The 14,742-nt window shown below is 37.2% G+C and overlaps 1 protein-coding gene and 1 non-coding gene across 2 annotated transcripts; both read left to right on the plus strand.

Moving 5' to 3' along the window:
• Positions 1 to 2,740: 2,740 nt before the first annotated feature.
• LOC141662810 (small nucleolar RNA R71) lies at positions 2,741 to 2,847 on the plus strand. The gene has a single exon (XR_012550906.1). It is a non-coding gene; the product is annotated as a small nucleolar RNA R71 (small nucleolar RNA).
• Positions 2,848 to 3,340: 493 nt separating this feature from the next.
• LOC141660247 (uncharacterized) lies at positions 3,341 to 4,473 on the plus strand. The gene is made up of 2 exons (XM_074467214.1): positions 3,341 to 3,803; positions 4,106 to 4,473. The coding sequence occupies exons 1-2, from the start codon at positions 3,341 to 3,343 to the stop codon at positions 4,471 to 4,473; spliced, it is 831 nt and encodes a 276-aa protein (XP_074323315.1).
• Positions 4,474 to 14,742: the final 10,269 nt, after the last annotated feature.

Genomic DNA, 14,742 nt, shown 5'->3' on the forward strand with positions numbered 1-14,742 from the left:
TTGTCCACCTCAAGACCCTTACTAGAAACCTTGTGCCCAAGAATAATACCCTGACGTACCATAAAGTGGCATTTTTCCCAATTGAGAACCAAATTGGTCTTAACACACCTTTTGAGAACGTGTCCAAGATTTTGCAAGAATTCATCAAAAGAATCGCCAAATACAGAGAAGTCGTCCATGAACACCTCCACATTCTGGCCAATCATATCAGAAAAGATGGCCATCATACATCTCTGAAATGTGGATGGTGCACCACACAGACCAAAAGAAACTCATCTGAAGGCGAAAGTACCAAATGGACAAGTGAAGGTAGTTTTCTCCTGATCTTCAGGAGCAATACAAATCTGATTGTAACCCGAATAGCCATCCAGAAGATAGTAGTACTCATGACCGGCCAATCTGTCAAGCATCTGATCAATGAAGGGCAAAGGAAAATGATCCTTCCTAGTGGCTTTGCTGAGCTTCCTGTAGTCCATGCAAACTCTCCACCCTATGACTGTTCGTGTAGGAATAAGCTCATTCTTCTCATTTGCTACCATAGTAATACCACCTTTCTTTGGCACACATTGAACCGGGCTTACCCATGAACTGTCAGAAATAGGATAGACGATCCATGCATCTAACCACTTAAAAATTTCCTTCTTCACTACTTCCTTCATGATTGGATTAGGGCGTCTTTGTTGCTCGAACGTAGGCTTGCTACCTTCCTCTAGCAGAATTTTATGCATGCAGTAAGAAGGGTTGATTCCCTTGATATCTGCTATAGTCCAGCCAATTTCCGATTTGAACTTTCTCAGAATCCTCAGGAGCTTTTCATCATCACTACCTGAAAGGTCAAATGCAATAATATCAGGCAAAGTAGATGCATCACATAAAAACACATACCTCAAATGCTCGGGTAAATGCTTAAGCTCAAGAGTGGGAGCTTCCTCAATAGATGGCTTGAGGCGTTTAGGAGCTTTGTTCAATTACTCCATTCCAAGAGATTCAAAAGGCATATCAATCTTCCTTTTCCAAGGAGAAGCATTCAAATATTGCAATTGTTCTTCACCTTCATCATCATCACTATCTGAATTTCCCAATAAGGCTTTTTCTAAGGCATCGGACCTTAGAAATTGATCAAGTTCTGAAGTAACCACAGAATCGACCAACTCCACCTTTAAGCGCTCCTCATTTTCCGTAGGAAATTTCATAATATTGAACACATTAAAAGTTACATCCTGATCCAGCACTCGCATTGTAAGATCACCCTTATGCACATCTATCAAGGTTCGGCCAGTTGCCAAGAAAGGTCTTCCCAAGATTATGGGAATCTTCTTATCCTCCTCGAAATCAAGAATTACAAAATCAGCAGGGAAGATGAGTTTATCAATCTTGACCAAGACATCCTCCACAATACCTCGCGAATATGTAATAGAACGGTCGGCCAACTGTAAGGTCATATAAGTCGGTTTTGGATCAGGTAAGTCCAACTGCTTGAATATTGATAAGGGCATTAGATTAATGCTAGCTCCCAAGTCACATAAGCATCTGTCAAAAGACATTTTTCCAATAGTACACAGAATAGTGAAGCTTTCTGGATCTTTAAGCTTCGGAGGCAATTTCTGTTGCAGCATAGCACTGCATTCCTCCGTAAGAGCGACAGTCTCTAAATCATCTAGCTTCACCTTCCGAGAGAGAATAGCTTTCATAAACTTTGCATAACTAGGCATCTGCTCAAGAGCCTCAGCGAAAGGTATGTTGATATGAAGTTTCTTGAACACCTCCAGAAACTTTTCAAATTGCTTGTCCAGCTTTTTCTTCTGCAGCTGCTTAGGAAAAGGCGGTGGAGGATAGATCTGTTTTTCCCTTGTATTACCCTCAGGAGAAGTGTGCTCAATAGTAGTCTTCCTTGGTTCCACTTCTACTTCCTGCTGTTCTACTTCTTTCTCAGCCCAGCTTCTTCAGTCAATGTTTAAGTTTGTTCAGAATCCGCAACCTTTCTAGACCTTAAAGTGATTTCATTTACCTGCTCCTTAGCTTCCCTCTTTCCTGGCACTTCAGTGTCACTAGATAGTGTACCAAGCTGACGATTTAGCAAGGCATTGGTAATTTTCTCAATTTGATTTTCCAAGGTCTTTATAGAAACAACTTGACTTTTGCACATAAGCTTCAACTCCTCTAATTCAAATTTTTCATTGGCTTGTTGTAACTGGAGTTGCTGTCTTAGTGCATATTGTGGTTGCTTGAAACTAGGAGGTTGTACTGCTTAGCTGGATATTGCTGATAAGGCTGTTGAACCGCATTCTAAGCATTGCTCCAACTGAAATTAGGATGATTACGGTTGTTGGGATGATAAGTGGCTTGCACAGGTTGTTACGAACGCTGAAAGTTGCTCACGAACTGAGCTGATTTACTAGAAATTGTGCACTGATCAGTCTCATGGGCACCAGCGCAAAGCTCACAGACACTAATGATTTGATTAACTCCATAATTAGCCAAAGTGTCCACCTTCATCGTCAAAGCCTTAAGTTGGGCAGCTAGAGCAGTTGCTACATCCCACTCCAGAATTCCTGTTACCTTTCCCTGAGTCAGTCTCTGGGAAGGATTCTGGTACTCATTAGGAGCCATTAGTTCAAAAAGTTCATAAGCTTCATCGTAGCTTTTAGCCTATAAGGCTCCTCCTGATGCTGCATCAAGCATGGGTCTAGAAGTAGCACTCAATCCATTGTAGAAACAGTTAATAATCCTCCAATCGAGCATGTTATAGTGTGGGAACTTCCTTAGCATCTCCTTATATCGATCCCAAGCCTCACACGAAGATTCCCCAATTTGTTGAGCAAACTCAGTAAGAGCATTCTTGATTGCAGCAGTCTTTGCCATAGGGAAGAATTTAGTGAGAAACTTTTGAGCAAGATCCTCCCAAGTGGTGATAGACCATGCTGGTAGAGAATGTAAGAGCATATGCACCCATTAACTCCATCAATTCATGAATTGAATTGATAGAGTTAATTACTATTCATCAAGAATCAACTTTTTTTTGCTATTTTTTATGCACCCATTCAACTCCATCAATTCATCGGTTACTATTCATCAAATAAATAATTACAATTTTATCATAAATTTAAATTCTTTTTATTATTTAATGGGCCCATAAATAATATTCAATGATATATTGTTGGAAAATTTTAGATTCTTGATAAGATTGTGGATAAATATATATTTTGGATAAGATTTTCATTGAATCACGTAAGTACACGTGTCTTGATCTAAATTTTTAGATAAGAAAAATTGTCCATAAATAATACCATAATCTTTTAATTTTATAGTCATCTCAAAATCAATATAAATTTTTATGAAAATGAATGCATTGAAGAGATTGTTGAGTCAGAGACAAAAAAACATTCAAGAAGAGTCTGAAATCATGAATAATATGGTCACCGAAGCGACAATGGTGATGGACTTCATTGACACTTCAGATGAACCACAAGGACGCGGCTCACGGCCTGTAAAATCTTCCAATCATCATAGACAAAGGCTATCAAGAGGAAAAAATCTCATGGAAAATTACTTCATTGATCGTCCAATATTCAGTGAAGACGACTTCCGTCGTAGGTATCTAATGCACCCTCATATTTTCAATCACATCATGACAGTTCTTTACACTCAAGATTCTTACCGGTATCATAAAGAAGATGCAACTGGATTATTAGGGTTGCTACCGCAACAAAAAATGACTGTTGCACTACGAATGCTGGCTTATGGTGCGGCAACTGATCAATATGCTGAAATATGTAGAATGGGAGAATCAACTACACTTGAGTGTATAAAAAATTTTATCAATAAGTGGAAGGACTCTTTGGTGAAGAGTACCTTCGTGCTCCAACACCTGCAGATTTAAGAAGGCTTTTAGCAAGGGGCGAACAAAGGGAATTTCCAAGTATGATTGAAAGTATTGATTGTATGCACTAGGAGTGGAAAAATTGTCCAAGCGGGTGGGGCGGGGCTTATAGTGGCCGAAAAGGATGCCCTACTATTATTCTAGAGGCGGTCGCTTCCTATGACACTTGGGTGTGGCACGCTTTTTTCGGTGTGCCTTGAGCTTAAAATGATATTAACGTTCTAGGTCAGTCTCCCGTATTCGATAAAGTCATCGCAGGAAATAGCCCAACAGTGGTGTTTCACGTCAATGTCAAAAGATACAACAATGCATATTATCTCATTGATGGGATTTATCCTAAGTATTCAACATTTGTAAAAATCATATCAAATCCTACCACTCAATCACAAAAATTATTTGCACCAGTATCACAAGTTTACGATGGGCCGGTAGATTGTAATGGAGTTAGAATTCCTTTTGCACCAGTACAAAGAGATGGAAGAAATCAACAAGCATTTTGGGATCATACTGAGAACTTGGAATTAGCTTATATTCATACGATGCTTCAAAATGATTTGGTGGAGCACAACTGGGCAATAGAAGCTAATGAATAGTTTTCAAATTATTATCTCTTGAAATGTATGACTTGACAATTTAAATAAATCTCTTTTATTGAATTAGAAAGAAAATTAACATAGTTGAATTAAAAAAAAGTACATAACTGAATTAAAAATATAATAGCTGAATCTAATCATAATAATCATCGTCAAAGCGAAGAACGTAAGCACCATCACTAGTAGTTTCATTCACTTATTCCATGATCTCATCCTTCTTTCTTTTAAACCACTTCTTCGAATTATGAGTCATTTGGATGGTGTCCATTGTCATGATCTGTTTGCTCTCTTAATTCTTCAATAGCCATTCATTTTGCCAATCTTGCTTCTTTTCGTTCTTCTAGAGCATCAAGTCTTGCCTGTCTTGCTTCTTTTCGTTTCTCAAGTTCTAACATCTCCCTCGACATTTGAAGGGTTTCCTCATCTCTTTTGATGTTGGCCTCTACAAGTTATTTTTAGTTACATTGCATACTATTAAAAATAGATATAGACATCTTATCTTTTTTTGTCATACCTTGTTTTCTTTCTTTTTTGCTTGCTTGGACGCCTTGACTTCCATCGGCCTAACTGGACTAGAAGGACCTTCCATTTCTCGATTAGAATCTAGAGTCGTGAAACCTTCTTCATCAACGCAATCATCACTATTCAGATTAATTGGTGATTCCATTTGTGTTGGAAAGTTTCATTGAAATGGAGGAGAAGTGGTGGGAACATCCACAAATTGAGGATGTGTTGTAACTGCTTCATAACATTCCCATTTGTCAAATAGCTTATTCATCTCCTTGAAATAATATCCTTGAGCTTGAGTTATCTAAATAAAATGACAAATTATGCATATTAAGTTATCACACAAATAATATATTATATTAAAAGTGAAAAATAGAAAATCCTACCTCATCCACCAAATTGGTTCCGCTAGCACTGTGTCTGCTAGCTTGATTTTTGGCACATTGCCATTTTTTTAGTGCTCTCTTCAACGGTGCAAAGTAGGACTCGAGAGCAATTTTTTGCATAATCCTCATAAATTCGCCCCCATAAATTATTTTTATTTGAATATCGACCGGTGATCGGATCAATAGATTATCGAGCCCATGAAATACATAACTGCAATTCCTCGGAGGGAAGCCAATTTGAACCCATTATATATTTATATGTATAACAAATGAAGCAAAAATAAGATTAAGAAGATAGAAATGTGGGTGTTCTAAAATATTATAAACACAAAAGGATCATATTTATATAAAAAAAATGACCGTTAAAGTTCGAATCGTTGCTAGTACATAGCAGTTGCAATGTGTAGAATGGAAAAAGTAGCAAAATGAGATAATAAAATTATGGGCCATGCAGATTAATGGCCATTGTATACTCCATCAAATATTGATGGACTTGTTGCCAAATTGATGGAACATCAATTATTGATGGGGTAGAAAAGTGACCGATGCATGCTCTTTTTTTTATTCCATCAATTTACTTGCTGAATCAATAATTCAATGGAGCCCGTGTATATGTTTTAACCAGCAATTAGCTTTGTCCCTTAGAGAGAACGGGAAGAGTCGCAGCTTGATAGCATCTTCAATCACATCATTGAACTTGAAAGTGTCACAGATCTCGATGAAATTCCTGATATGCATGTTGGGGTCTTCAGTAGGAGAACCCCCAAACTGAACTGAGTTCTGTATCATCTGAATCGTGTTTGACTTAATCTCAAAAGTGTTAGCCCTGATGGCTGGCCTGATGATGCTTGACTGAATGTCATCGATCTTAGGCTAAGAATAGTCCATCAAAGCCTTAGGATTTTCTGCTTGATCACCCATCTCTACTAAAGTTGGTTCCTCGACTTTCTCTTCTTCTTCTACCTTCTTTTCTTCCTCAAAAACTTCCCTTCGAACCACCACAAGTTCTTCCTCGGCTTTATCTAGAGTTCTCTTACGAGTACGCGAACGCGTATGCATACACCCTCGCTAGAGTACCTGAAATAAGATAAGGAAACAAATAAGTAATAATGTCCGAGTCAATGAACTTTAACAACCACTGATGGAAATCACATAAACTATAAATTAACAATGTAATCCCCAGCAGCGGCACCAAAAACTTGTTAGTCGCTAAACACGCGCTAATAATACACGCGAGTATATGAGTTCGCAAGTAGTACTTGTTAGGTCACACACACACTGTAGAGGGGGTGAATACAGTGTATAGTACAATCAAATCGAACTTTAATAACTCAAGTAACAGAAAACAAACTTTATTGAAACAATAAACTCTGTTACAATATGGAACTATTCTCTCTCAGTGATGAACAAATATCATGAGAGCTGCTAGGGTTACAATAATTAATCTTCTCGATTGTGATAACACTTTAGTGTAAACCCTATGTCTATGTTTATATACTACACAGTTACAAGATAATCGCTAATTGATATGGAATATAATTCTGCTTCCTAAAATATATCAATCAGATATCTTTTCTTCCAAGTATTCTATTCTTCATAGAATTCCTTCTTCATGCATATCTCTTCTTATGTTTGTCTCGATCTTCTTTCCTTTAACCAGCTGACTTCCTTATCTGAACGTCCTTCAGTACTTAAGTTCTGATATCCATCTTCTGATGATTATCTCTTGATAATATAAGTACTGATATCCTTAAGTCCTGACTTTCAGTAAGTACTGATTTATCCTGTTTAAGTAAGATCTGAAAACTAAACATAAATCATATTAGCCATGACATTATCAAATATATCTAACAATCTCCCCCAATCTTGTAAATTAGCATAATATACAAGTTTAACAGATATTTGATGATGTCAAAAATATTAAGTACAAATGCATGAGAATTTGACTAGATAACTACAACTTACAGTCCTTAAAGCTTTACCAATCATTAACTTCTGATAATAACTTCAGTCTGTATTCATATCAGAATTTAAGCAGTTGTAGATCTTGACTTGGCTTCATCTTCTGATCTCTCTGATGTCAGGAGTTGTTCTGAGATAATTTTTTAACAAACATCTCTCAGCATATTTGAGTTCATCAATCATCTTCCTTTTAGCATCTTTAAGTTCTGCAGAATCTTCACCAGTTTGAAAGATTGCAGCCCTGAGATCATTAATTTTAGCTTTCCTTATGTCCTGATCCAGTCTGATCAAATATGCCTTATCAGACTCAAGATTGAATTCCACAGCCCTGTAACCCAGAAAGGTAGTTATAATCTTGGTAGTGTTGGGCTTCATCTCAACTATATCACCCTTGTGATCTCTGTACTTTGGAAGATATGTGCTGTCAGACTTAACAGAATAAAGCCTTTTCTGTCTCTGAATCTGATTCTTCAAATAGTTTGCAGCACTTTCTGTTATTCTGTCATTCACTTGAAGTAAGAATAATACATGCTCCAGTTCTTCAAAATACTTCAGTGGAATGGCATTTTCCCTTATATGATAAACTCTACCATCTATCATGAAGTACAACAAAATGTGTTCTTCAAGTAGGTATGGTAAACCATTTGTACAGATTCCAGTTGATTCAATCTCTCAGGAGTTGCTCCAATACCTGGTTCACTTAAGGAAGTTGGATCATTGGTAGTGTTTTGTATTCTTCTTTTATCAGCACTTCCCAATCCAGTTTTATCTCTTGCTTCCTTTCCAGTAACCACTCTTGCTTCAAAACCACTTGCAGCATTCTTCAAAGGTTGAGTCTATTTGGCTTTAGTGAATCCTGGTAAGAGTATCTTTGATTTATCAGAGCTAACTATCTCTTGACTCTGAACAACTTAAGCCATGTCAGAGGTTGTCTTAGAAACTTTTCTTAAAGTCAGAGCAAGATCAACATCTTCATCAGTAATTTCTTCATTCACAGGAGGCACATAAACCTTGATAGGTTCACCAACTTTCTCTTTGCCCTTGGACCTTGGATCTATCTGCAGTTGTGATTTAACCATGATTGCTTCAGGATTTGTCTTTTCTTTTATCACAATGCCTTTGAGTGTTGGAAGTTTCTTTTTACCAGAAGCTTCAGATTTAGATTTGACTTTTTCTGATTTAAGTCTGGCTTCTTCTTCCATTAGACTCTCCAAGTCCATTCCTGGATTTTCCTGAAGAAATAACTGTCTTGACATTTCTTCATCAAGATCTAAAAGTTCATCAGAACTTATCCTTTTACCAGTAGCAGAAGTAATTCTTTTTCCAGCATCAGAATTTGTTCTGTGACTTGTGATTTCAGCTTTTCTTGATAAGAAACCTCTACCTTGACTATGACCTCCACCCATTCCAGAGGTTCCTTGATCATCTTTTTCATCATCCTTCCCCTTCAGTGTCTTATCAGTTTTTCATTTGGACTTAATTACTTTCTCCCCCTTTTTGGCATCAGCAGGTAACATAAGAGAGATAAGCAATTCCACTGAGGCTTGGATTTCATCAAGTTGAGATTGCTGAGAAGCTTGATTTTTCAAAATATCATCAATCTGAGATTATTGTTTCTCCTGAGTCTTCTCAATATAAGCAACTCTGTCAAAGGTAGGTTGGAAGAATTTTTTCTTGTCAATTTTCTAAACTTGTTCTTGCTTGAGTAATTCTTCCTGAATTTTATGTATTTCTGCATGAGTAATGGAATGAAGACCTTGTAGATGTTTAGTACTCAATGCAGTGACTCGAAACTGTGTTTTAAAATCATCAGTAATTAACATCTCATCAGCTTTTGTCAAGTTCTCAGCAAGATTTTTTGCAGATGGAACACAGGTAACTGAGTTCCATTCCTTAGTCCACTCATGTCCTGTAGGAGTTTCACTCCAAGGCACTGGTGCTTCTCTGATAACAAACTTCTTAACTAGTTCAGATTTAAGAACAGTTTGTTGAGGTGCATGTCCTGAAGGACCTGCTTCATCAGCATCTGAATTTGGAGTAGCATCACCAGTTTCATCAGCATTTGCAGCATCAGAACTTACAGAATTAGCATCTAAAACAACAGTATGAGAAGCAATTGAGGCTTCAGCATCATCCTCTAAGTGCTGATCTGGTTCCAAGTTCTGATCAACAACCATATTCTGATTATCACCTAGAATCTGATCATCATCATCTAGATGTAGAGAAGGTGTAGTAGATAATTCTGGAGTTTGAGTAGCATTAGAGACAGGTATTGTTGATGGATGAAGTGCTGTTGGAGCTTCTAAGTAAAGTACCTCAGGCACAACCAGGTTCTGAATATCAATTTCAGCACTTGTGCCTGGATCAACAGGAGATACAGTCTTTTGAACAGGAGACACAGATAGTGTATTTGCCATTTCAGTAGCAGCTTCCTGAGGTGGAGTTAATGGAGAAGCAGTGGCTTCAGCAGATTCTGGTTCTTGTGAGATCAAAGATTCTTGATCCCCTTCCTTAGCTACTGCTTCCTTATCATCTGAAACTGGCGTTTTAGCTCTCTGTTTCTTGTATCTCTTAGAAGGTGGGGATTCCTTGGGAGTTTCAGCAAAAGTCATTCTTCTAAGCCGTTTGAGAAGCTTAGATCCCCCAATTCCAGAATCCTTCTGACAAGGAACTATCTCAGCTTCTTTGACAACAGGTTCTGATGTAGAAACCTGTTCCTCACTATCAGATTCATCTCTCAAAACAATCCTCCTTCTCTTCTGAGGTGTTTGAGGAACAGTCTTTGTTCTCTTGGCTTGGAAGATGAAGGCTTCACAGTAGGTGTTGAGGATGAAGGTTGAACTGTCTGTGAAGTTGAGAGATATGATTTGAGATATGTTTTGAGGGATGGTTGAGGTATAGATGGATGAGTGGTATGTGCTGATGGTTGCTGTGGTGTTTGGGAGGTGGTGGTAGGTTGGACATCAGGATAAACAGATCTATAGGTTTGAGGATCAGAATTTACTAAGATCTGTTTTACAAACTGAGGAATCTGTAAAGGTCTAACCACCTTTTTCTTAAGGTCAGAATTTACCAGGTCATTAAAGGCTCGTTTTGCAATTTTGAATGGTGGAATTAAGGTACTGGCTAGTTGAGGGGGATTAGTACAGCAAAAGTTATATATAAGCTGACAGAATCTAGCAAAATAAACTACATTTCTATCTTCCGTCATCCTATCCCCTATGAAACCTATCACAACACTTGCAAAATCAAAATGAGTTTGGTTAATGATAGCATACCCGATGTGCTGACTCATTATAGGAATGGCGTCAAAGTTGGAACACTTATGCCCAAAAGCTTTAGTGATGCAGTCGAAAAAGAAGCTCCATTCCTTTCTGATATGAGCCCGTTTCAACTGCCCAAGCTTAGCCAAACTCTGCTCATACCCCAAACTGGCCATTAACTCTTGAAGAGCTGATTCCTCCGGGGTTGAAAAAGTATATCCTTCTAGGAAATGTAGGGCCTTGCGAATTGTACCAGGAGTAACCACATGTGTAGAATCATCCACTTCGAAAACAATACTGGGAGTACCATGTGTACCACCATTATCAAAGTGCCCAGTCCGCCAAAACGTCAGAACTTGTTAGCTTGAAAAGACTGAAGGCTGGGTCAATGCATACCCAATTTCACTGTGTGCAAGAAGATCTTGCACGAAATGCAACTCAGACGGAGCTTCAGCATGATCGAGAATTGCAGCATAGTTATTTGGAACAAACTTAGCTCCATCAATGATCAAATCCTTAGGTGCCATGAGAAAAATCAAAAATTACGAGTTGCCTGTTAGGTGTTTGAGAAAATGTCTGTATGAAAAACCAATGTCAGGAGATGAAAGAGAGTAAAAGCAAAGAAAGAGAGATAAAGTGTAAAAGTAAATAAGAGATTGGAAAATCTTCTCTCTGTCTTACTTATACTTGAAAAAAAATATAACCGTTGGACACCTGTCAGACATGCAGTAATAATGAATAGTTAATGGGCACGAGAAACAGTAATCATTACTTACCCACTTGCAGTTTTTCAAGGAAAAACCGTTCCACTTACCCAGTAATTCCATTAATCGAGGTAAATCAGTTTTAATTCAAAATTAAAATTATTCCCACTTATTCAATTATTTTTCACTGCAACACCAATATTCTGAGAAGAAATTCAAATATGAGAATGACCAAAATTAAATCAAGTAAATAAGTACTGATATTGTAAGATCAGAACTTAATTTAAATTAAAATGAAAGGGTCATCAGAATATGGACTTATCAGGATTTATCAGTGCATTTAAATTACAAACATCTCAGAGATAAAAACTTGCAAAAAGTAAAAATTCTATTAATATATTAAGAGAATACATTCATGAAATTTAAATAACATCAGAACTTTACAAGATTGTCCTAATCTTCTAAACCTAACATCAACAGCCTTTGTCCTAGCTCAAGAAGCAGGGCAAGGCTAACGATGAAGAAAAACAGGAAGAAGAAAATAAATTATTTCTTCTTCCTACTCTCGACAAATAGAATAGTGAGTCTAATGATTCGCTCTTGTTGGCGGAGAGCTTCCAGCCTTTCCTCCTCCAATCGCTCCAGATGGCGATGGTAGTCCATGTAAAAGAACAGGAGGTGGGTGAGAACCTCCTGGGGAACCGAGTCCCAAATCTCATCAGGAATGGCAGTGACGTGCCATTCCTGCTGCCAGGCTTCACAGCTCAGCTCCATGTTGAATGTTTCATAGTTCAAAAACATGTTATAGTTTACCATGGTTTTGTTGGTATGAAGAAAATGAAGGTGAGTGTGGGAGAGAAGAATTGATGTGTAGTCTGTTGCGAAGTGTTTGTTTATATAGGCAAGTGAATGCCAGGAGACGCAAGGAATTTTAATGCTGACAGGTAGAATTAATTCTACCTCGTCTCCCTAGACTTGGAAGACGAAAAACAGTCATTGGAAAGGTAAAACTAGGTTTAATGCGCACAAGAAACAGGTAAAAATTACTGTGCAAGTACGTGTACCACTATTCCTAATTATATTGATTGTTAATATTCCGCCCCAACATATTCTGATTTAAAATGAGACTGTTTTTAGATTTTATCCACAAATAAGTCAAGTAAAGGATCAGAAGTTAATATCAGAACTTAGACTTATATCAAAACTTAACAGTTATCAGAACATGATTTCTTGACTCAAAAAATGAATGCCTATCTTTGTAATTCTTCACACAAATTCTGATATAGATTCTTTAGAACTTAATCATCAGAACGTTCAACGAAACTTGTCCTCAGAGATTATGTAATATGACACATAAACTGTTCATCTAAAATAACATAGATCACCACAGTCATTTTCATCATTCATATGGAGTGGTTAGTGTGTGCATTAAGCTAAATATCAGACAAAGAGTAAAGTCTGATTCACTTCAGTACATCTTAGAAATAAGGCATAACTAAAACTTTACTAAAAATCTGTCATTATTCTGAAGCCTACTATTGAATGAGTTCATGCTTGAGTCCACCTCAACTATTTTGTGCTAATTTTGTGCATCGTTTTAAATTCCATTTGACAGTGGCTTCTCAGTGTAAGTGAGTCACGACTGCTTATCAGAATTTATACTATTATCAGAGTATTTCTCTAGTAATCATAGAGTTTGAAAAGTCACCAAGAAAATATGTATTTGCTTTTCTAATGCATATTACTTAATACTAGCAATGTAATTGGGTCTTCCCTTCCACATTTTTACTCTAGATCTCAAAGGAGTACCTGATTTTAATTTCTTGATTCTTTTTCTTTTTCTTTTGATAAGTGAGGTTTATCAGCACTTAGTGCATTCAACAGATTTACTAGCATCAGAACTTAACAGATGAGAAGAATTATTCTAGTTTGTGACTTAGTAATAAGATAGACAAAGTAAACTCAACTAAGCTCAATATCAGAATTTGCTTGTGTCAGTAGATTTCCACAAAAATAATTACTTAAAATATGGGATCTCTAGTTTATTGAAGACTACTAGGTCAGCAGCTAACACAGGTATCTTCATAGGATAGAATAGTTACTTAAACAGATATATCACTATCAGAGTTTAGAGAGTCACATCAGACACCAGTCAGTACTTAAGCAATTTTCAATTAATCACAGAATACACAAAGAGAGTAATTTCTGTAAATACTGATCATAAAGTCTGATGCATCAGAACAAAACTAAGCAGATTTAAAGAAAGAACCTGAAACCATTCCAAGTTCGTTTACCAATCTTGTAAAAGTAGCTTCACACAGTGGTTTTGTGAAGATATCTGCTAGTTGTTGATCTGTTGGAACAAAGTGCAATTCCACTGTACCTTCATCCACATGTTCCCTTATGAAGTGGTACCTGATGCTGATGTGCTTTGTCATTGAGTGTTGAACTGGATTACCTGTCATAACAATAGCACTTTGATTATCACAGTAAATAGGTATTTTGAAATATGTTAACCCATAATCCAGTAATTGATTCTTCATCCAAAGAATCTGTGCACAACAGCTTCCTACAGCAATATACTCTGCTTCTGCAGTTGATGTGGAAATTGACTTTTGTTTCTTGCTAAACCAAGAAACCAATCTGCCTCCAAGAAATTGGCAGCTTCCACTTGTGCTTTTCCTGTCAATTTTGCAACCTGCAAAATCTGCATCTGAGTAACCTATTAGTTTAAAATCTGATTCTCTGGGATACCATAATCCCAGATCAGCTGTTCCCTTAAGGTACTTGAAAATTCTTTTCACAGCTGTTAAGTGAGGTTCTCTTGGATCTGCTTGAAATCTTACACAAAGACAGGTAGCATACATGATATCAGGTCTACTAGCAGTTAGATAGAGTAGTGAGCCAATCATACCTCTGTAATCAGTAATGTCTACTGATGGATGCACTTGAATAATCTTGCATTCCAAATTTCTTCAGCAAATTTCTGGTGTACTTAGTTTGACAAATAAAAGTGCCTTCTTCATTCTGCTTGACTTGAAGGCCCAGAAAATAGCTAAGTTCCCCCATCATACTCATTTGATACCTTGATTGCATCAGTTTGGCAAACTTCTTGTAAAGTCTGTCATTTGTAGAACCAAAGATGATATCATCAACATAAATCTGGACCAAAAGTAAGTCCTTTCCATGGTTGAGGTAGAACAGTGTTTTGTCAATAGTTCCTCTGTTAAATCCACTTTCCAGAAGAAACTGAGCTAAAGTCTCATACCATGCTCTTGGAGATTGCTTAAGTCCATAAAGTGCTTTATCAAGCCTGTAGACATAATCTGGATATTTGGAGTCTACAAAGCCTGGAGGTTGTTCAACATATACTTCTTCCTCCAATTCTCCATTGAGAAAAGCACTTTTCACATCCATTTGAAAGACAGTAAACTTTTTGTGAGCAGC

Source organism: Apium graveolens, chromosome 5, assembly GCF_009905375.1.
Source record: "Apium graveolens cultivar Ventura chromosome 5, ASM990537v1, whole genome shotgun sequence".
NCBI lineage: Eukaryota > Viridiplantae > Streptophyta > Magnoliopsida > Apiales > Apiaceae > Apium > Apium graveolens.